General features: G+C 40.4%; 1 protein-coding gene across 1 annotated transcript in view; it reads left to right on the forward strand.

Annotated features, from left to right (window-relative positions):
- The first annotated feature begins 1,082 nt into the window (after positions 1-1,082).
- Positions 1,083-23,259, forward strand: part of ATG14 (autophagy related 14) — a 37,796-nt gene continuing 15,619 nt past the window's right edge. The window contains exons 1-5 of the mRNA XM_059055720.2: positions 1,083-1,620; positions 13,831-13,893; positions 15,413-15,455; positions 17,703-17,784; positions 22,886-23,123. Of these exons, the coding sequence (XP_058911703.2) occupies positions 1,346-1,620; positions 13,831-13,893; positions 15,413-15,455; positions 17,703-17,784; positions 22,886-23,123 (701 nt within the window). The 5' untranslated portion in view covers positions 1,083-1,345. The remainder of the gene's footprint in view (positions 1,621-13,830; positions 13,894-15,412; positions 15,456-17,702; positions 17,785-22,885; positions 23,124-23,259) is intronic.

Genomic DNA, 23,259 nt, shown 5'->3' on the forward strand with positions numbered 1-23,259 from the left:
AAGAGGCTGGAGCAAAGAGCTCAGCTTCAAGACCTAATTAGGTTGTGGAATCAGCCGCATTTGATGGAGAGGTGGAGATTAACAAGGAGGGATGGGCTAACAGGAGTCATGGCCCTTGTTCCCAAGTGGGCAGTGATTGTCTTTTACTAAGATGAGGAAACATCTGTGGGGAGGGAGAGTTCAGGGTTTTTTAATTTTTGTTTTGGCGGCACCGTGCAGGCTAGTGGGATTTTAGTTCCCTGACTAGGGATCGAACTGTGGCCCTAAGCAGGGAGAGCTTGGAGTCCTAACCACTGGACTGCCAGGGAATTCCTGAGAGTTCAGTTTTAATTTCAGTTTCCCAATTGCTGAGTTTGTTGGTGGTCACTGTACATTACTTTAAGCCTAGTGCAGGCAGTTATGAATTTGGGGGTATGGAACTTGGGAGAGAAGCCCTAGCTGGAGAGAGAATTTAGGGCAGTCATTAATTTACAGCCTGCCAAAATAATCCTTGAGAATCAGTGGTCTTGATCATTTGACCTATGAGCCTAATTTTTTTTCTTCTGTAGTTTACAGGCATATTCAAACACTAGTTACTCTGATATAATCCTCCAACCCACCCTATTTATCCCCACAGAAAGAAATTTGGAGTCATCTAACCATGTTAAATTCTACCTAGTTCAAATTCTTTAAGATATGGCCCAGAGAAGGGGTGGAATGCTGGACATTAAAATTTATTTTTCAGGAAGATACAACTTTGATTTACACGTTCAGTACAGTTGTTTCCACTGGTTAGCTATTATTGGTAAAGTACTTATCAGATTACTATTAAACGGATTTACTTATTAATCCTTAGGTGGGTACTGAAATTCTCTCCATTTAACACTTAAGAACACAGGCAGAGAGAGGTTAAGGAATTTGCCCCGAATTACACAGCTATTAAGAAGACGGGTGGGCCAAAATTCAACCTCGTTCCAAGACCCAGTTCCCTCACCCAACTCTGCGATAGTTTTAGCCAAATTTAAAAGCATCCAGAGCGAATGACAAAAATTCCCTCATTGTGTTCCCAGTCTGTTTTCCCAGAATCCTTACGGCATCGTATTACCATTTCTTGCACAAGCTGGAGGCGTTAACGTGTAGCCTGGGCGTGACTGAACCGCTGATGACATTCTGTTGGGCTGACTCGCCCCTGTAAACATAATTCCTGCTTCGGAACCGGCCACCCCCGAGCAGTTAGAAAAAGCCACTGCCCCTTCGGCCCTCAGCGGCCGAGGGATGGGTGAGGCCCGGCGAGCGTCTCGCGGGACTCCAACCGCGCTTCAGGCGCCTCCCAAGGCCCCTCCCAGGCCCCTCCTCCTCGCCCAGGATGCACCTGGTTGAAAACAAAATCCCACGTGACTGGCTCTGCTCTGAGGCCATCATGGCGTCTCCCAGTGGGAAGGGATCCCGGGCGCCGGAGGCTCCTGGCTGCGGGCCCCAGCCCGTCGCCCGGGACCTGGTAGACTCCGTGGACGACGCGGAGGGGCTGTACGTGGCAGTCGAGCGGTGCCCACTGTGCAACACCACCCGCCGGCGGCTGACCTGCGCCAAGTGCGTCCAGAGCGGCGATTTCGTCTACTTCGACGGCCGCGACCGTGAAAGGTACGGCAGCCGCCACGGCCCTATGGTTTCTAACCCAGATGTCTCCACCGCCTCGGAGGCTGGAGGCTGGAGCCTGGGGCCTGAGTTTGGGCCCCGGCGCCCAGCGAGAGGAGGGGGAGGTAGGGAGGGTAACTGCTTTGCGCCGGCGCTTTGCTCCCAGGGGAAAGAGTCGGGGATGGAGGCCAGAAGAGAGAAGGTCGCCGTTTCCCCCTAACCCACTCGAGAGGAGTGTGACCTCACGGTGCTCTTGGGTACTAGGGAAAAGGGATAGATGGTGGTTGTGGAGAGGTGTTCTCCTATTACTGCCATAGAGTTGGATTCTCGGTACTTTGTTCCACTCCCGTTCAAATGCTGGGTTTAACCTTTGTTTTCGAAAGCACGTTCATTCTCAAGAGGAGAGACCAGAGGAGAATCAAGTAACTGGTTAAGAGGGATTCGGGTCCTGGTAGCCTGTGTCACAGGTGGATCTTATCAGACGTGCTTACCCTGAACTAGGCTAGCTAGTTCCTCCCTTTTCCAAAGATTGTTTTAGATGCTAAGGACTTAGGGTATGTGTTTTGGCTTTGTTTTAAAATCCAGACTGGAAGCTGCAAGCGCTTAGTTAAGAGAATTCAAGAACGCGTTTTGGCCTTGTTTTGAAATTTAAACAGAGACCTACAATTCCTTGGTTAAGATAATTGAAAAATTAGTGTGATTAGCTGCAAGGTCTCTCAGGCCCAACTTCTGTTTCAATAACTTAGTGTTAATGACAGTAAGCCAGCTATTTTTTTCAGTGCAAAAGTTCAGGTGTTAATTCATTTACAACAACCCGGGAAGTTATTTTCTGTAACTTACTGCCAAGGAAACTGCACAGTACCTTGCCCTGGGTCACACAGATAATAAGTGTGGGGACCAGAATTAAATTCCAGGCAGCCTGAACCCATATGCCATGCACTTAACCACTGGATTATATAACGGCTGTATTTGGTAATGTTTTTTTGAGTTGCTGACAGTCCTCTCATCGTGAATGGAGTTCATTTCTTTTTCTTTTGAGGGGATTTGTATGATACAATCTTTTAGTTCATCACTGTGTCTCATTGATGTACTTGATGACTTTAGAAACTGCTGATGTAATAAGTAATAGCTTTAAAAATTAACACAGTTTTATTATAAGAATACTAGGTATGAGATGGAAATGTCTAACTGATGGAGTTTATCATGGGTTCAGTTCTGGACCCTCTTCTCTATATACTTTTTCTTAGATTCATTCCCATAATTTAAATATCTTCTATATGCTGAAGACTGCCAGACTTGTAACCAACCCAGGCCTTTGTGAAATCAAGAAAACAGCTGCATACTCTATCTGTATTTAAATTTGTGATGAGAATCTCCATCTTAATATAGCATACTGAATTCATGATTATCCATCATAAATCTGTTCCTCTCGTGTTCATTCCAGCCCAGTAAATGGTAACCTCACTCCCTGGCACAGGCCAAAAAAACCTTCCAGTCTTCCTTGACTCCTCTCTTAATGCCACCATATATAATCCCATCAACAAATCCCATCCACCCTTCAAAACCTATCCTAAATCCAACCCTTTCACTCCCTCCTGGTTTGGTCCACCAGAGGATAATTGCCTCTTGAGTTCCTGCTTCCACCCTTTCTCCTTTATAGTGTAATTCGCCTAGTGCAACAAGAGTAACACCACTCCTCCATTCCTCTGTTCACATCTTCCAGGGGTTTCCTGTTTTACCCAAAGTAAAAAAAGCCAAAGTCCTTATCCAAAGTTCTGTATTGTCTGTTCCTCCATTGATCTATTGCTTTTCCCTTACCCACTCTACAATACCATCCTGGCCTCCCTGCCACTCCTCAAACATACCAAGAACACTCCTGCTTCAGGACCACTGCAGTCTTATTCGGACTGCCAGGACTCTTTTCTTCTAGAAGTCTTCAGGGCTCCTTCCTTTGATTCCTTTAGGCCTCTACTCATACATTAGAGGAACTCTTTCTTTGGACTATTCAACTGAAATAGTAACTTCCTTTCCCACTTAACCTGCTTTATTGTTTTCCATAGCACTTATCACCATCTTATGGTTTACCTATTAATTTGTCTAACTGCCCCCTGCTCCAGTGATGTAAGCTCTGTGAGGACAAAATAGTTTTGTACTCTTCTGTATCCTCACACAGTAGAAGTTTAATAAAGATTTGTTGAATGATTGGGTCAATCTACCCTTCCTTCCCAAACTTAGTATGATTCTGAATCACTTCATTATTATAAATCACGACCCATTTGTCACTAAAGCCAGAAACCCGGGAATTATCCTAGCGTTTTCCTTTTTTCTTACTCTGTGTATCCAAAATATTGACAAGTCTAATTTGATCTGCTCCAGAGTAGATCTTGAATCTGTCTACTTCTAGTCCAGACCACTGTCATTTCTCTCCTGGCTACTTATTAGTTTCCTTTCTTTTACACATACAGCTCCTCCCTAGCCTCCCTCTGGCTTTCACACAACAGCCACAGTAGAAATGTAAATCAGATAATGTCACTGTTTTGCTTAAACCTTTTCAGTGGCTTTCCACTTTATTTAAAATAAAATTCAAGCTCCTTACTATGGCATATTAAGCCCTATGTGATTTGGCTACTGTCTACCTTCTAACTTTGGCTGTAAGGTTGAGTTTAAAATGTGGTCTTTGGTTTCAAGCTCTATTGAATTGAATCCAAGCTCCACCACTTGCTATGTGATTTTGAAGTTTCTTAATCTCTCCTGTGCTTATTTCATTTTGAAAATGGAGTATCTAACTTCATAGGTTTCTGGTAGTGATTACATAAGAGCATGCACTGAAGTACTTAGCATGATGTCTAGCATGTATTAAGTACTCAAAAAATAAACGCTTGCCATGTACCCTCATGTTCACAGCTCAGTAGTTGGGCCTTCTCTCACATCCTCAAACACATGAAACTTTTCCACCCGTGGGTCTTTTTCCTTGCTGTTCCCTCTGCCTGGAACACTGTTCCTCCTGATTGTCACTTTTCCTTTCATGTCTCAACTTAAATGTCACTTCCTCAGTGAGACGTCCCTGACCTTCATTCACTAAGATAGGTCCCCACTTCCATCTCTCCCCGCATTTCTGTCACAATACTCAATTCTTTCATGGTATTGAGCATGGTAAGTGGTGTTACTTTTTTGAGGAAAGTAACTGCATCCAGAATGTAGTTCCACGCAAGCATGAATTCTGGTTTTGTTCAGTTGGATCCCCAGTGCAGCAGCAGTGGGTATCACACAATAAGCAGATTGTTGAAGGAATGGTAAAGGCAAGACAACTTTAGAAGCTGAAATACAAATTATTTTCAGAAGAGGGATGTGTTATAGTGGATTTCTTTTTATGACCGAGCAGAAAAGTGAAAAATAAATACCAGAACCATTCAAAATTTAGAAACGAAAAAGAAATTTTAAGGTTCAGGGATAACAGGCAGCTTCACTTCACTTTCCATCGTTCCCGGTCCTGAACCTTGTATTCCTGAGGAAGAGGAGTTTGCTTGTTTGTTCTCCTTTGTTCCCAGAACAGTGCCTAGCATCTAGTAGGATGTGAGAATCTGTTGAGACCCAGGACCACTGTCCTAATGGTCAAATCAGTTTAACTGAGCTCTCATTGGGTACAGTTATCTGCATAAAATATTCTGGCAGTTACAGAAGAGAAAGGCAGGTCTCTGCTCTCAAAGCTTTACACTGACACTACTAGTAAGCCTTAAATTTCTTGGGCCAAAGGTTGATTGTGAAATATTCTGTTGTCTTCAGTATTTATGAAAAATTTTGCTTTCAGATTCTTTTTTCCTTTTATTTGTGAAAAACTGCTGACTAACTGTGAGAAACCACTTTGAAATAAAATAAGGAAGCTTACAGCACAATTTATACTCTTGTTTAACCTCTGATTCTTTTCAGTAAATTAGCCAGATTAGCTGTACCTATAAGGATCTTGAATGTGATGTGCCTATCAAAATTCTTGTAAATGTAGATGTATTTTTTTCAGGTTTCATTAATAGACTAGCTGAATTTATAGTTTGTAATGGTTTAGCAGTTCAAGGAAAATTAGATATTAAAGAACAAATCTGTCTCTCAATAGTTAGTTCTTTTGACTCCTAAGAAGGGAGAATGCATCTTTACATAATTTTGTGGACAGTATGAGTTTGGCAGTTAGATTGAAAAATACCTGAATGAGCTACTTTTTTTGTCATTGTTCAGTGGGAACAATGGCTTGTAACCTTGGTACCCTCCCAGCACTATCCTTTCCTCATCTCCCACCTTGGCCTCAGTCTGAAAACAGTGCCCACTATCTTCTCTGCTTTTTCATCTGTCTTTTGATGTGTGTGCTTCCTTAAGAGATGAAAAGGAATGATTTTAAGCAGTACTCTCAATACAATCTCCTTTGGATCTTGTACTGGAGAACATTTAAAAATTACAGGTCTTGGACTTCCCTGGTGACGCAGTGGTTGGGAATCCACCTGCCAACACAGGGGACACAGGTTCGATCCTTGGTTCGGGAAGATCCCACATGCCACAGAGCATCTAAGCCCGTGCACCACAACTACTGAGCCTGAGCCCTAGAGCCTGGAAGGCACAACTACTGAGCTTGCATGCCACAGTTACTGAATCCTCTGCACGCCTAGAGCCCGTGCTCCGCAACAAGAGAAGCCACTGCAATGCGAAGCCCGTGCACCACAACAAAGAGTAACCCCCGCTTGCTGCAACTAGAGAAACCCCGTGCACAGCAACGAAGACCCAAAGCAGCCAAAATTTTTAAAATTAAATAAATAAATAAATTTAGTTTTAAAAAAATTACAGGTCTTTTAACAGGAACATAATTTTCTGGATTATACATTTATCTGACACCAAAGATAAGACTGCTACCCAGTAGATAACAAGTTGAAGTAATCTTTCCACTCGAAACTGAAAAAAATTGCTTACCAGTTTATGATAGTGTAGGAATGAGACAGGGAACATAATCTGAGGATACCCAGGAACATCTGCCTGCTGGTTTAGGAACCAGTTATTTTAAAGTGTGGATCAAAAAAAAAAAAGAAAAAAAAAAGAAAGGCAAAATTTATGAGCATATGAGTAGTATTGCTTTTTTAAAAAAATTTATTTTGGCTGCACTGGGTCTTAGTTGTGGCATGCAAACGATTAGTTGCGGCATGCAGGTTCCCCGACCAGGGATCGAACGCAGGCCTCATGCATTGGCAGCGTGAAGTCTTACCCACTGGACCACGAGGGAAGTTCCAGTATTGCTTTTATATGTACCCTGCATCAGGAATGATGCAGCACTACCTTCACTGATGAGTTTTAAGAATATATGACTACAGTTCTACCAAGAAACAGAAATATGGGCACTAAACAAATTGAGAGGTGGGATAAAGGACGAGCAAGAAATGTAGATGTTACTAAACATTTCAAGGGGAAGACACAGCCAACATCCAAAAAACTACCCTTTAGACATCTCTTTTTGGTTGTCAGTCACTGTAGCTAATAAAAATATTGTCAGGGGATTTCGGTTCTGGGCCCACATTTGTATGCCCCACTCAGCAGAATAAAAGCTCTATAGGTAGCTGGACTCCCCATCTTTAGACAAGGGTTTATCAACCTGACTTCTGTTTGGTTATATCTTTCAAGAAGGGTCACAACTCCCATCCCATGCAGCTTATTAATTGTATTTACACCAATACATGTGGATCTGCTAAGAAAATGTAACTTGTTTTCAATCAGTATCAGTGGCTACTCTTACCATTATGTGTACCTTTTAGAATTTATAAAAGAATTTCACATTTACTATGTCATTTTGTTCCCTACCACAAAACCATGAGTTATTAATCTGTTTTTAGAATGAGGAAGCTCAGAGTAGTTGTGCCTTACTTATTGCTGGGCTATGCTAATTCTTGAATTTACCACCAGATCTGAAATACATGTATAAATATATATATATATATATATATATTCAGTTTAATACATTAGCAAGATTAAGTGCAAAATCACTCATTGCAATGAAGAAAAGGGAAACTAGCCTATATTATGTGCTAAGTGCCTGTACCTGATGCTTTCACATTTATCTTATTTAATCCCTATAACCAAGTAGGATAATCACTATTCCCATTTTACAAGGGAGAAAACGAAACAATGCTCTGTTTCTACTTTCTCCTAATCACTTAACCTTCATTCCTGCCAGTGGAGTATGTTTTTACTACAGTTAACCCTTGAACAACAGGGGTTAATTCACCTGTAATTTATAATCAGCCCTCCTTATCTGCAGTTCCTCCACATTCACAGATTCAACCAAATTTCGACCGTGTAGTACTGTAGTATTTACTGTTGAAAAATACCTGCATGTAAGTCGACCCACTCAGTTGAAACCCACATTGTTCAAGGGTCAGCTGTGTATTTTCTCATACCTAAATATTCTAACATAAGATAGAAGAACCATTCTGATAAGGACTGTGTTTTTTCATATTGCATTTGTCCATAAACGTTAATATCCTTGAATGCCTAAAGAATTTAAAGGAGAAAAATTTGATGGCTAGTAATTCTTGCTGTGTAAGTATCCTAGTTCAAGAAATATGCAGTTCTTTAACCATTTCTCCTTAAATAAGGGAGATTGCTTGTGCTCTTCTCCAGGTGCATCTGTGCTCTCTCTTCCCCAAGAAGGCTTTCTGCTTTCTGCCTTATTTCTAGAGTCAGAATCATCGTTAACTTTTCACCAACCCTGTGTCCAAATTGGAGCTTGGGATAATTCTCCACCACTGACCTAAAAACTGTTAATGCTCATTTTCTGCTTTTAGATTTAAGGAACCTAAGGAATATAATCGGTGTCAAGAGACCTAAGGACTTTAGATACTTTTAGGGGATTGTGTATATGTTTTTATAGTGGATATGATCCTCAGAGGTGGAGCTTGAGAAAATTTAATTGATTGAATACTGTCCTTTTTTCTGATTATAAAAGTATCTATGATTATTGTAGGAAACTTGTAAAGTACAGTAATACCTAAAGAAGGAAACAGATTTTGCCCATATTCTCACAACTGTTAGTGTTTTGTTATATTTGCTTCCAGCCTTGTTTCTATATATGTGTGTGTGCTTGTAAATACATTTGTTTCATTTGGAATCATACCATGTGTATATAGCTTGATGCTCTGCTTTTTTGTTTTCTTTAACCCAACATCTCAAACACATACTAATGTCTTTGTCTACAAAAATATTTTAATGTCCTTCATGGAATATGGTGTCGTTTGATAATCATTCTCCTTTTGGACATTAAAGTTGTTTCCAGTTTTTGCTATTATGACTAATTTCACAGTTGGCATAAATCTTCTTCGTCATCTCTGATCTTTTCCTTGAACTGTGTAACTGGTTCAAAGGGTTTACTAATTTTTAGGGCCCTCAGTGGCATATTCGAAAGTTTTGTGTTTTTTGTTTGTTTGTTTTACCTTTCTTAAAATATATTAGTAGTGTTTCTTGGACTTTTCTATCGCCATTACCCTAGGCACAAAGGATGAGGGAAAGGACTGAGAAGGCAGATGGAGGAATTCGAGTTATTTTATGAAAGACACTAAGTAAGTGCTCAGTAAGTTGTAGGTGTTATGACGATGTTAATGATCATCTAGCACAGAATTAATAGTAGGATCCCTGATAGAGTGCATGCCCGGGTGCTGCTTTTCTGATTGCGTGGGACAGACTTAGGTGACCAGTCCCACCTGTAGCGAGATCCACTCAGTTGCCCAGGACGACCTGTGGCCATGGATAGCGTGGAGTGATGAGGGTCACACTCTTAACTGACCCTTATCAGCAGCACACTCCTGTCCCTGCTGTCCCGCTGGTGTATTGAGGTTCTCTAGGGCAGGACAGATGAACTTCTCACCTTGTGAAACAGCAGAACTTCCTCTGCCTATAATGCCTTCCTTCCCTTAGCAAGGCCACCTCTAACCTGTCCTCAAGGGGCAGCCCAGGCAGGCGTGACTGCTGGAGAGCTCCCTCTGAAGCCTGAGCTGGGCTGTGTGCCATGTCTTGTAGCACTGTTGACTACGAGAGGTGGCACACAACCCAGACTCTGTCTGACCGTCTGGTCCTAGTTTTCATCAGTCTCTATCACGGGGGCACTTTTTAAAGTCAGCTTAAGGGAGTACTTTTGTAGGGAAGAAAAGCAAATATAAGCCTGGAAGAATTTGGTAAATAACAAAGAAGGCATTTTTAAATTGGGAAAGAAAATATAAGAAATAGTGTTGTAGGGACTTCCCTGGTGGTCCAGTGGCTAGAACTCCGTGCTTCCAGTGCAGGGGGCCCAAGTTCAGTCCCTGGTCAGGGAACTAGATCCCACATGCCGCAACTAAAAAAAAAAGAGAAGAAAGGATCCTGCACACCAGAACGAAGATCCCACGTGGCGCAACTATGACCTGGCTTAGATAGATAAATAAGGAAAGAAAGAAAGAGACAGAGGGAGGGAGAGAGAGAGAGAAGAAAGAAAGAAAATAAAGAAAGAAAGTGTTGTAAAACCCTTGATGCATGGTATAGGTTCACTGGCAGATTCTTTTCGGAAAACAATAGAAAACTGTAGAGCCACTGAACAACAACAAAATTGATAAATGTATCTGCATAAAATTTTGGAAAATTTGTAGAGCAGAAACATAAGTAGTCACTAAGCAGATTGAGGAAGAATAATTTCAAGATGTATGAAAGGAAATAGCTAATTTCTCTAATAAATAACCTTAAAAAAAAAAAACTATAGGACTTCCCTGGTGGCACAGTGGTTAAGAATCCACCTTCCAATGCAGGGGACACGGGTTCAAGCCCTGGTCAAGGAAGATCCCACATGCTGCGGAGCAACTAAACCCGTGTGCCACAGTTACTGAGCCTGCGCTGTAGAGCCCGTGAGCCACAACTACTGAGCCCATGTGCTTAGAGCCCGTGCTCCGCAACAAGAGAAGCCACCGCAATGAGAAGCCCGTGCACCGCAATGAAGAGTGGACCCTGCTCACCGCAATTAGAGGAAGCCTGTGCACAGCAGTGAGACCCAGTGCAGCCAAAAATTTTTTAAAAAAATAAAAAACTGTAGAAAAATGAACAAAGGGCATAGGGGGATAACAAAAGAAAAGTAGCCAATAAGATAGGAAAAGGTGTTAAACATTTCTAACTGTGAAGTGAAGAAAGGTAAATAAATGAATTGTGAACTGTCTTTGAAGAGAGGGAGTGGGAGGCCAGTCAGGTTAGCAAAGAGTAAGATGTGCAGTGCTGCGAGTAAGAAAACAGGTTGGTAGGGTTGTAAAATATAATATGAAATGATTCAGAGGAAATTTAAAGATAACTGCCAGGAGTTGCCATGTAAACCTAAATGCACCTGGATATTCATTTCTAACATTACTGATAATAGTGAAAATTTGGAAGCGATGGCAATGTTCATCAGTAGGTGTTTCTGTAAATAAATTATATGATGTCCATTCAGTGAAATTCTGTGTACCTGTTAAAGAATGAGATAGGTCTTTATGTCCTGAAGTGGAAAAAGATACAGAACATTTTACGTAATAAACCCAGCTTCAAAGACAGTATATAAAAAAGGCCTTTCTCCCCTTCCTTTTTCTTTTTTCTTTTTTTTTTTCCTACTCTATCTCTGTGAGTCCTGGGACGGAGAATGCAGAGGATGGATGAGGCACTGGTGAGCAGTTGGCTCGCTGACCAGCCGCATTCCTTGATAACCATCTGCTTTTGCTTTGTTCACACCACCTATTTTTCATTTCCTTCATGAAGAATGACATTACTCATGAAGTGTTTGATACAGTAGGAACTGTTGTCTTCTGTTTGTTATTCCTGCTGTCCTCTGTATGTTTAGGTTTTAAGTTTGTTGTTGTTTTGTTTTGGTTTTTTTTTTTTTTTTCTTAAAACCGAAGAGAACTAACCAGCTTGATTTAAAGCTGGACAGTGTTATCATCCCAGTTTGTTTTACTGCAAAGTGGCATTTTTACAACAGGTCTGGTTTATAGCCCCTAAAAGCAGGATTTTATCCTCCATGTCAGTCCTTTGTTTACACAGGTGGATGAGCCTTGTGAGTTTGTCATCTCCTTCAGTTTATCGGAGCATGAATCACCACCTTAGGTAGAAGTAAATACCACATTCGTTTCTCATTTTTGATAGAAGGAAGTGGAAGCATATAACAAGTAACGTGTCTAGTTCACAACCAGTTGCAGAAAAATAAAAGATTAGATTTCTTAATGTTCTGTAAAATGCTTTGTCATAAGTTGCAGGCACATAGTAAATGCCTGATAAATTAATTGATGAATCTATGAATTTGTCCACATCCCACACTGGTTTCTGGGTTTTCTAATACTGTTTCATGTAGTTACCACCTTACTGTCCATTGTAGTGCTACCCAGTACAACTTTGTGCAGTGATGTTCTGTATCTATGCCATCCAGTAAGATAGCCCCCAGCCATATGTGGCTATTGAAATGTGGGTAGTGCAACTGAGAAACTGAATTTTTAATTTAATTTTAATTTAGTCATGTAAGTATATAATTCTGTCACATGTAATATTATCTGATTTGGTTTCTTGTTTAATATATATTGTACATTTTCAGTGACTGACTATTAAATGGTAGGGTCATAATTAGACCATTTTATCCCTTCCATTTAGAAGTAGATATCTGGGTATGTTTCAAATGTGGGATTATAGAAATAGTATGTTAGAGAGACTTTTATGTCTGGATTATTTTAAGGAAGAGATTTCTAGGGCTGTTATGGTTCTGTTAAATTGTTTTCATTTTTTCACGAGATAGCCAAAGGCCTAATCCACACCATGTTACTGTAGCATGTGGCATTACCTTTGTTTTTTTGAAAGTAGTGAGCCACCATTAGCTGAGTTCAAAATCAGTTGCATGATGTTAGTCATACTTTTTTTTACCTAAAATTCTTTTTTTTGGCTCCGGACGCGCAGGCTCAGCAGCCATGGCTCACGGGTCTAGCTGCTCCGCGGCATGTGGGATCTTCCCAGGCCGGGGCACAAACCCCTATCCCCTGCATCGGCAGACGGACTCTCAACCACTGCGCCACCAGGGAAGCCCTCACCTAAAATTCTTATTAAGCAACAAGTCATTTTAGATACTTAGTAGCCACATGTGCCTGATGACTACCGTATTGAACAGCATAGACCTAGAAGATATGAGTATCACTGCTATAGCCACCTTCAGCTAGTTGACATCTATAGAACTCTGTATCCAGCAGCTATAGAAAACACGTTCTTTCAAGTGCACATGAAACTTTCACCAAGACGTGGCGCACCATATGCAAGGCCATAAGACAGTCTCAAATCAAAAGATTAAAATCTCATAGAGAATATTCTGGGACCACATCAGCATTAAAGTAGAAAAATAACAGTACGTTACAAAAAAACCCCGTATATCTGGAAATTGAGCAATACACTTCTAAATAATTCAATGGTCAAAGAGGGAATTTGATGGAAGATTAGAAATGTCAAACTAAATGGTAAAATACACGATATCAAAATGTTTAGGGTTTAGCTTAAGCAATACTTCTGGAGGAAATTTATAACTCTGTATACTTATATTAAAAAGGGAGAGGTTTAAAGTTGATGATTGAATTTCCTACCTTAAACTGCAAAAAAACAAAAAAGCAAACTAATCCCACATAAGGTAGCAGGAAGAAAATAAGAATAAGGGTAGAATAGTGACAAACAGCAAAAATGAACTGCAATGTGATATTCTTTCCTTTTGATAACTTTTATTAAGTAACTTGCTAGCCCGTAATGACTAGCAGTAAAATTAGTAAGAAAAAAATTGTACTGTAAGAATTATAAGGAACCAATTTATAAATGAGAGTAGGGTTAAATTAAGCTTAATAATTACAATTATTTTTATAATGGAAGCCTCCGTTTTCTTGAATTCCGATTCATTTTAGTGCTCTGATTTACCTGTTTTGGAGGACAATTTAACCTAGGGGTGAAAACAACATATAGACTTATTTTATAAACCCATGAAAGAGTTTTAAAGCTGAGAATTTGAACTTAGTTTTAAATAACCAAATGGTAAGCAGCTGTAAGCGTGCCATTGAGAAGATATATTCAGGACAGTGACATTTCCGGATGAGTCTGCAGAAATGTTTGGCTCTCAGGAATTTGCATAATCTCATTCAACTGAAAAAAAAAATAAACATTTAAATAAAACACTGAATTTTTTTCTTACAGGTTTATAGACAAGAAGGAAAGGTTAAGCCAACTTAAGAGCAAACAAGAAGAATTTCAAAAAGAGTGAGTTTTCATTTTGTTTTTCAATTTGTGGAGGTTGTCTAATCACTACATGGTTTAATTCAGTGCTGTGGTTGGTATGCATACATGTGGATTGCTAGTTTATTGAATTTAGGTTACAAATCTCCCCGTGAGAAGAGCAGTATATCTGGGAGAAGCAAAATAGGAGAGATGATCAAGATTCTAGAAAACACTGAGATCCAACCTTGTGCCTGGTTCACAGCAGGCAGTGACTGGATGGATGAATCAAACCAGTGGCCCTGATAATTGACGTATGGTAAATGGGTCCAGGACAGAAGGCATATTAGACTAACGGTGGTGGCTCTTGTAGGACATTATTGCTTCTGTTATCTTTATTCTTCTGTATCAGGGTTTTGCAAAGTGTGGTCGGCAGATCATGTACATCAGAATTCATTAACTTCGGTACTGGTTAAAAATGTAGATTCTTGGAATCCTATCCTCAGATATTCGGATTCAGTAGGTCTGGGGGGAGGCCCAGGAATCTGAATATTAATGAGCACCTGATGAATCTTTCATCCTCTGGATTTCAGAATTGTCCTGTGGAACCTTTTGTCCTAAACTGATCCAGTCACTATTCTCCATACACACCCCAGACCTGATTAACACATTTATGAGTAGATGAAATCTTCAGAGATACTCTGCATTAGAAAAACCCGCTTAGATTTATTTAACTCAGTCGTTTCTCTAACTTTATCACGGAAGCTTTTATTTTTTCCTATAGAACACTTCATTCCGTGGAACAAATTTTTGCCTAAGCTGGCTTATGCCTTTTTTTAAAAAAATTTTTATTTATTTATTTATTTTTGTCTGTGTTGGGTCTTCGTTGCTGTGAACAGGCTTTCTCTAGTTGTGGCGAGCGGGGGCTACTCTTCGTTGTGGTGCACGGACTTCTCATTGTGGTGGCTTCTCTTGTTGCGGAGCACGGGCTCTAGGCACGTGGGCTTCAGTGGTTGTGGCACACAGGCTCAGTAGTTGTGGCTCGCGGGCTCTAGAGTGCACTCTCAGTAGTTGTGGTGCACGGGCTTAGTTGCTCTGCGGCACATGGGATCTTCCCAGACCAGGGCTTGAACCCCTGTCCCCTGCACTGGCAGGGGGATTCTCAACAACTGCACCACCAGGGAAGTCCCATGGCTTGTGCCATTTTGGGGGGAGCTGACAATAGCATTTGGACCATGAATTCTCTTGTAACTATCATTATTATTAATTATGATTGATGGAAATTATTGATTATGATGGAGGACAAAGGCTATGGCTGTTATGGAAGTTTATTGTGAGTGTTTATAGAAAGGCTCTGAGCTGTATTAAAAGTGCAAAAGGAAGGAGGTGAGAAAAAATTGTAGAGAGCAGGGAATCTGGAAAACATTTTTCAATGCTTACATCCCCCTTTGGTATATCCAGCTGTTCTAAGACCTTATTTTAAAAAGTTGTTGATTTTGCATTTTTGAGCTTCACTGAATTCATTATTTTAAGAGCATATTTCTTTTGTCTCTTCTCCATACAGAGTGTTAAAAGCTATGGAAGGAAAATGGATAACAGATCAGTTGGTAAGCTATAAGAAGTATTTAAATAATATTCTTTACACTTGAGGTTACATGTTTTTAAGTTGGCAGAACTTAAAAAATCGAATTTAAATTAATTTTTGATCATTTTTTTGGCAGTTCTCTGTGAATATATTTGTAGTGTGGGCTTCTCAGATGTTTCATCCAGGTACCAAAAACAGGGTATTGGCAATTAATTATGGAACCACTGTAAGGAATAATTATGAAGTCTGGTATTGACATAAAGATACAAGAACAGTGAGGTGGCCTTTTTAAAAAAATTACTCATCGTAAACACCTACTTTGTAGATGGGTTAATGATTGAATGTGAAAAATAAACTCAAATATTTAAAGAAAATATGAGAGAGTATTTATATAATCTGGGGGTGAGCAGACCTTTATAAGCCATAAAGGAAAACATTTGACACACTACATAAAAGTTTAAAAGTTCTATATGTTAAAGACCGTAGCAGTATGATTATAAACTGGGAAAAAATGAGTACAACATATGAAAATAAGGAGTTTGATTGATTATACTTTTATTCACTGTTGGTGGGAGTGTATATTCACATATTTGTTTGGGGGACAATTTGGTGGTGGTTTGTTGTTTTTTTCAATGCACATGTGGTATATCAGCAATTTTCCTTCTAAGAAAATATACGTGAATGCAGAGATTTATGGATAAAGAGGCTGATTGTCTGCATCATTGGTAGTAAAGTTAATATATAATCTAAATACTCATCAAACAGAATGAGATAATTATGATACTGTGTAGCTGTTGAAAAGAATGTGGTCAGTCTGCATGCACTTACTTGTATGGAATGATGTCCAAGGTATATTTTTCAATGAAACAATCAAACAAAAAGCAGGCTAGGGTAAAGTATGATTCCATTTGTGTATGTGTTTTAAATATATATCTGAAAAGATGCATATCAAACTTTAATTGAGATCAACCCTGACGAGTGGGAAGGAGTCAGGTTAACAATCTCTTTCTTCTCTTTTGTGATGCTTAATTTTTTTCATAATAATAATAAGCATCCTTCATAATTTTTAAATAGTACTTAAAGAGATGTGATGTAAGTGAATTCTGCTTATGCTCTGAATGTTATATAAACAAGTTGTATGGAAAAAGGTTATAAAAGGCTGTTTATAAAGAATTTTATCCCAGTTTTTCCAAGTTCTAAGTTTTCTAGTTTTTCTATCAAAAATTTAAATATTGATTCTTAAAGACTAATACCTTTTAAAAGTAAAGACATCTCATTGCCAGTTTATTCCTGAATCCATCGGTTCCCATGCATGTGTTCTCAGATGTTTATCTCACCCCACTGGAGAGGGGAGAGTTTTACCCACTGAACATTCCTGTAATCTACTCTGTATCTTGTACCATCAGACTACTTAGACAAGTGTGAAACATTATAGGCATTTGACTGTTGTTGTAAGCTTTCAGTTATCCCCATTTATGGAGGCATTATGGAATAGATAAATAATACTTTTTAAAAACTAGTAGGGCAGGTTTTTACTTATCCTTTATTCTCTTTGGGGAAGCTGTACCTAAATCCTGGTAATGTAAAAAGGCAGTTTCATGTTTCATATAACTTTTTGAGGCTTTTCAAGAAATCTTACATGAGTTATACACTTAAAAAAAAACTTCTGCTTTATTGCAGTTTTTATTATTTTGCAAGTAATATTTGCTTATTGTATCAGTGAGATAATACATTTGGTGGTCTCCTCAGTAACCAGCACTGAGAATTTAGAGCAGCGCATCCATAGAACTCTCTGATGATGCAAATGTTCTCTGTCTACACTGCCCGATATGGTAGCGATTAGCCACTTGTGGTGTTGACATGTACCACCTGACATGTGGGTAGTGAGAGTAGGAACTGGATTTTTAAAAAATTTTATATAATCTTATTGACTTACAGATAACCACATGGGACCTATAGTTACATATTGGACAGGGCAGGTTAAGAGAATATCCTTCAACACTTTTCTCTGTGCTTATTAACACATAAAAGAACTATGTGAATTTCTCTTTCTTAATTTCGAGCAGCTTCTGCACTGAACCAGAGTAACATTTTTTTTTTCTTTTTTGTAATCCACTAGTTACAAAAGCTATAAGAAATATAATTATACTGGTCTTTTCTTCATTACATTTTCTAAGATACACCTCAAAATAAGTAGTGTCCCCAGTAGATAATCATATTAGTCATTAGAGACCAACATTTGTGATATTTATTTCATACCTTTTTTAAGAGATGGAAAATAATGTCCTGCAAGATGAGGATTGAACAGCTGAAACAAACTATATGTAAAGGAAATGAAGAAATGAAGAAAAGTAAGTAATTTTCCCACCTCTCTCCAGCCCTAATAGAGGAAGGACTCATGTGGAACTTCATGCGATTAATAAGCTAGAGAGACAGAGGAAGGGAGACAGAGAAGGGGTGGGGGGAGGCAAGAGCAACATGGGAAAGTTTACTGCTTGCCTTTCTCTTTGTAAAACATCTGTATAAGGAATTTATATATATATTTATTTTTTTAGATATATGTATATAAAACATATCTGTGTGTATATATATATACATACACACACATGTCCATATATACATATACACACACGCAAATGTAATGACCTTTAAACTGCTACATTTCTCAATTTAAAAAGGTAAGGAATGTATGTGTCCCGTTTCCCTTACCTTACAGGAAGCTCAGAGTCAGTCTTGGTAATCAGGTATAATAATTGTTAGTTCATGCCAGAAGCACAATATAAGACTCAGTGAGTTTTATACATATTTTAATCTGTATTAATCTTGCATTACATCTGTGTACTTCATACTTTATCAAAGGTGGTTGTCAAATTTTAAGAGTCCTCTTAGAAGTCCTGTGTCCTTAGAAACAGTCCATGTTGGAACTTCCCTGGTGGTCCAGTGGTTAAGACTCCACGCTTCCAATGCAGGGGGCATGGATTCAATCCCAGGTCAGGGAACTAAGATCCCACATGCCACGCGGCCAAAAAATAAATAAATAAATAAAAATAAACTTGAAAAAGAAAGAAATAGTCCATGTATTTCTGAAGATAAGTGTTTAAAGTTTAGAATGGGTTGCCATCATACCTTGTAAATCTGTTTCTTGTCTACTCATTGCTTTCAGAAGCAAGTATTTTATAGTGGTAGGTAATGGTTTAAAAGCTGTCTTTGAAAATGCTTGTCCTAATAAAGTGCTTGCATGGAGTTTCACAGGATTAATAAGCTAGAGAAGCAGAGTAGCTGGGTGAGGGGCTGCTCAGAGCTGCAGCCAGCCACTCTACCACCGAGTTTGGCTTGCACTCTCCAAAGGCTCTGGGTCAATAGCAGTGTAGGGACTCATTACTTACCATGGGTTCACCCTCTTTCCCCTCCTCCCTGGATGTTCGCAGTAGGAGTTTGCCACCAGGCATCTGTGAACCTCCTGAAATTGATGAATTGACTGAGCTTGGTGCATTTCTCTGATGCAAGTTTAAAACTTTGGTCAGCTCTTTTTAATAGTCGCCTAGCCCCAAAATACAAAAGCAACAACCATGGAAAATAAAAGATATGGTTCTAAATTAGTGGACTCTATAACTGTGATTTCCATCCCTAGCAAAACATTGGAGTCACCTGATAACCTTTCTCTTAAGATCTAGAGAGAGAATCCTGGGACCTACTTTGGACTTAGGAAATTAAAATCTCATGCATGGGGACCAGGATCAATGGTTCTTAAACTGTCTCTAGTAAAAGGCCACTTCTTTCTCTTTCATTTCCAATGTGTCATAAACCGATACCAATAATTTTGTAAAATACAATAAAATTAGTTACTAGAAAAATGATTGCACACTTGGATGTCATGGCAATGTCACATAGCCATATCAAAGAAAATAGTTTCTAAACTTAGTCTGTATTTCTGTACTCCTCTTGTCTGGTAAAAGTTTGCAGATGGGCCACATCCATAGTTCATACTTTGAGTAGTAGCACTGCTCTGAGGACCTGCCAGGCTCAGGAACCACTGCTCTTTAGGACATAAATACAGGCTGGTTGCCACCCACTAGACCAGACTCACAAAATTTTACAAACATTTTAAGGGAGTTCATGGATTCCAGAAGCTATGAATGGGCTCAAGTCAATGGATTAGATTAAACGCTTGCTACTCAATAAATAATCGGTTTTTTTTTAAACAGAATCTTGCTGAAATATCAGTTATAAACTATAGAGCCTGATGAATATTTTCTCCAGAATCTTTTTTTTTTTTTTTTTTTTTTTTTGCGGTACACGGGCCTCTTACTGTTGTGGCCTTTCCCGTTGCGGAGCGCAGGCTCAGCGGCCACGGCTCATGGGCCCAGCCGCTCCGCGGCATGTGGGATCTTCCCGGACCCAGGCACGAACCCATGTCCCCTGCATCGGCAGGCGGACTCTCAACCACTGCGCCACCAGGGAAGCCCCAGAATCTTTTGATTTAAGATGTCATGATACAGAATAATACGGTGTAGATAGGGAAGTTGGATTGTATTTGAAATTTCAGAGTTGAGTTGATCTGTTACTTGTCCAAAAAAGCAAGGGTAGATTACAGACGGTATCCAGATGTTTTTCGGTTTTGTTTTTTTAAAAATTTATTTATTTATTATTTTTGGCTGCATTGGGTCTTCGTTGCTGTGTGCGGACTTTCTCTAGTTGTGGTGAGTGGGGGCTACTCTTCGTTGTGGTGTGCGGGCTTTTCATTGCAGTGACTTCTCTTGTTGCGGAGCACAGGCTCTAGGCATGCAGGCTTCAGTAATTGTGGCACATGGGCTCAGTAGTTGTGGCTCGCAGGCTCTAGAGCACAGGCTCTCTAGTTGTGTCACATGGGCTTAGTTGCTCCGTGGCATGTGGGATCTTCCTAGACCAGGGATCAAACCTGTGTCCCCTGCATTGGCAGGCAGATTCTTAACCACTGTGCCACCAGGGAAGTCCCCAGTATCCAAATGTTTTAATGTTCAGGGGGAGGTAGCATAGAGAGAAAAGTAAATTAAATTGAGTCTGCACTAGTGCAAGTTGGGTGACTGTGATGATTTCCTGCTACCTACAAGGGGTCCTGATATGAAATTGGAAAATGTCCTTTAAAACTCTGACCACCATATGGCTTAGGCCATGACTAGACAGATGCATTTGAGCACTTGTAGAGGGCTCAGTAGAGATCATGAAAATGAATGAACTTGCTGGAAAGTTTGTGATAGAACCAGAGACTTAACCCTAAGAACATTCATATTGGTCAGGAATGGTGAAGAGATGCATCTGAGGAGGAAAGAAAACATAAGAAACTTTCTGCCTGCAATGAAATAACCTAGGTTCTTTGGTCCTCAGTTGAAGAGAGTGGTTTCGGTCCACACACATTTATCAACTGCTTCTCATATCCCAGTCAGGAGACAACAAGGCTTCAGTTGGACCTGGTGTAAGCAGCTAAGAGCCATGTGCTATAGGTGAGGTACACACACATTACCATAGAGTTCCTGGGAGCAAGAGGTCTGGGGAATGTTTATGGAGGGGGACTTGATGAATGAGTACAATTTGGACATTAGGAGAATGGGAGAAAATAGTGTTCCTAGAGAGATGTTGATCTGAACAACAGAATGGAGATAAATATTTAAGGAATGACTTGTTCGGCATCCATCCATCCATCTGTGCGCTTACTTAATGTGTTCATTTGAAGTATCTAGTAATTGAACGAGACTGGAGTGAAGGGTGTGGAGAAGGGAACTGTGGGGTGTGTACCAGTTTGGTGGTGGCTGGGAGGCTGAGGAGTTTGGTCTGTGTTTGATCGGCAGAGGAGAACCGCTGAGCACTGGCTGTACTTTATGAAGACTGAGCCAGTGAAAGGGTGCATGGAGGTGTGGGGTGGAACCAACTAGAGACAGGCAGAGTTTGGGTGAGAGTTAACCAGGATTGTGACAGTGGGAATGAAAAGAAAGACTTAGATGGAAGGAACTGTAGGACAGCTCATGGAATGGACCATCAAGAGATTAATTTAGGGGGGCTTCCCTGGTGATGCAGTGGTTAAGAATCCACCTGCCAATGCAGGGGACACAGGTTCGAGCCCTGGTCCGGGAAGATCCCACATGCCGCGGAGCAACTAAGCCCATGCGCCACAACTACTGAGCCTGCATTCTAGAGCCCACGAGCCACAACTACGGAAGCCCACATGCCTAGAGCCCGTGCTCTGCAGCAAGAGAAGCCACTGCAGTGAGAAGCCCGAGCACCGCAACAAAGCGTAGCCCCTGCTCGCCGCAACTAGGGAAAGCCTGCATGCAGCAACGAGGACCCAACACAGCCAAAAATAATAAATAAATTTAAAAGGAGAGAGATTGATTTAGGACAGGTCAGAAATAATTGTGGGGCTTCCGTGGTGGCTCAGTGGTTGAGAATCCGCCTGCCCATGCAGAGGACACGGGTTCGTGCCCAGGTCCGGGAGGATCCTACATGCCACGGGGCGGCTGGGCCCGTGAGCCATGGCTGCTGAGCCTGCGCATCCGGAGCCTGTGCTCCGCAACGGGAAAGACCACAACAGTGAGAGGCCCGCGTACCGCAAAAAAAAAAAAAAAAAAAAAAGAAAAATAATTGTGAAGTAGGGAGCCTAGTTTAAAATCTGTGAAGAGGAAAGATAATGAGCTTGGTTTTAAACTTATTTGAGCCTCTTAAGTTGTTCCTGGGTGTCTAAGATTTTACAGCCTGTTATTGCTACACTAGAGAAATTTAGCTACAACCTGATCTGTTTGATAATATGTCTTGGGATCTAGAACCTGTAGGACCTACATAAAAAGAACATACGTTGGGAAGGACGAGTGTCTGTCTGTTTTCTCGTTGTATGGCCAGGCTCTAGTTACCCTTCCAGTGGTTAGAATGCTGGTGTATGGGAGGTGCTCGCACCCTGCTGGCGGCGCTGCACTCCACTGTGACTTTTCAGGGCTTTGGTCTGTTTCTTTGCTGCATGACCACCTGCTGTGAGATTATCCCTGGGCTCTCTGAATGTAGCCCAAGGGACACCTAATAGTTTTCTAAGGAAAATCAGATAGCCAGTGAATTTTTCAAACTTAGAATTAGATCTCTTTTCTGCCCAACATGGCTGTTCTTCAGTGCTTACTGTAAGAAAGTCAAGTACTTCCTGTGCTAAACTTACACTTGATAGTCTTGAGTGATGCTCACTGATGTTGATTACAAATGGAGACCCAGAGTCATTTTAGTGGTGGTCGGTCCCCTTTTAATAACATACTTGAACTAAACTCCCAGTCTCCATACTTAGTGAACGTCATGTAGTTAATTTTATTGAGGTTTTGCTTTCAGTTTAGACTGCAGGAAGACACTTACTGCTTTGAGGGTGGCAGGGGGCAGTGGTAGTGTGCAGTACCCAGGAACTATTTGTACAGCTCATTGTTGGATGTGATTTATTTATTTTAGATTCTGAAGGCCTCCTCAAAACCAAGGAAAAGAATCAGAAACTTTACACTCGAGCACAACGGCATCAGGAGAAAAAGGAGAAGATTCAGAGGCACAATCGCAAACTTGGTGACCTGGTAGAAAAAAAAACCACTGATTTAAGAAGTCATTATGAGCGTCTGGCAAATCTTCGGCGGTCTCACATATTAGAGCTCACCTCTGTCATTTTTCCAATCGAGGAAGTAAAGACAGGTGTGAGGTACAGTGAGTGAGTCTTTTGACTCTAGGAAAATACAAGTTCCAAAAAAAAAAAAAAAAACCCACACAAGTTCCAAAGATCAAGTATCTTTCAAGTATGTCAGCACATTTATTGGGCCTCATTCTGGGTTTTCCTG

Source organism: Kogia breviceps, chromosome 3 (assembly GCF_026419965.1).
Source record: "Kogia breviceps isolate mKogBre1 chromosome 3, mKogBre1 haplotype 1, whole genome shotgun sequence".
Lineage (NCBI taxonomy): Eukaryota > Metazoa > Chordata > Mammalia > Artiodactyla > Physeteridae > Kogia > Kogia breviceps.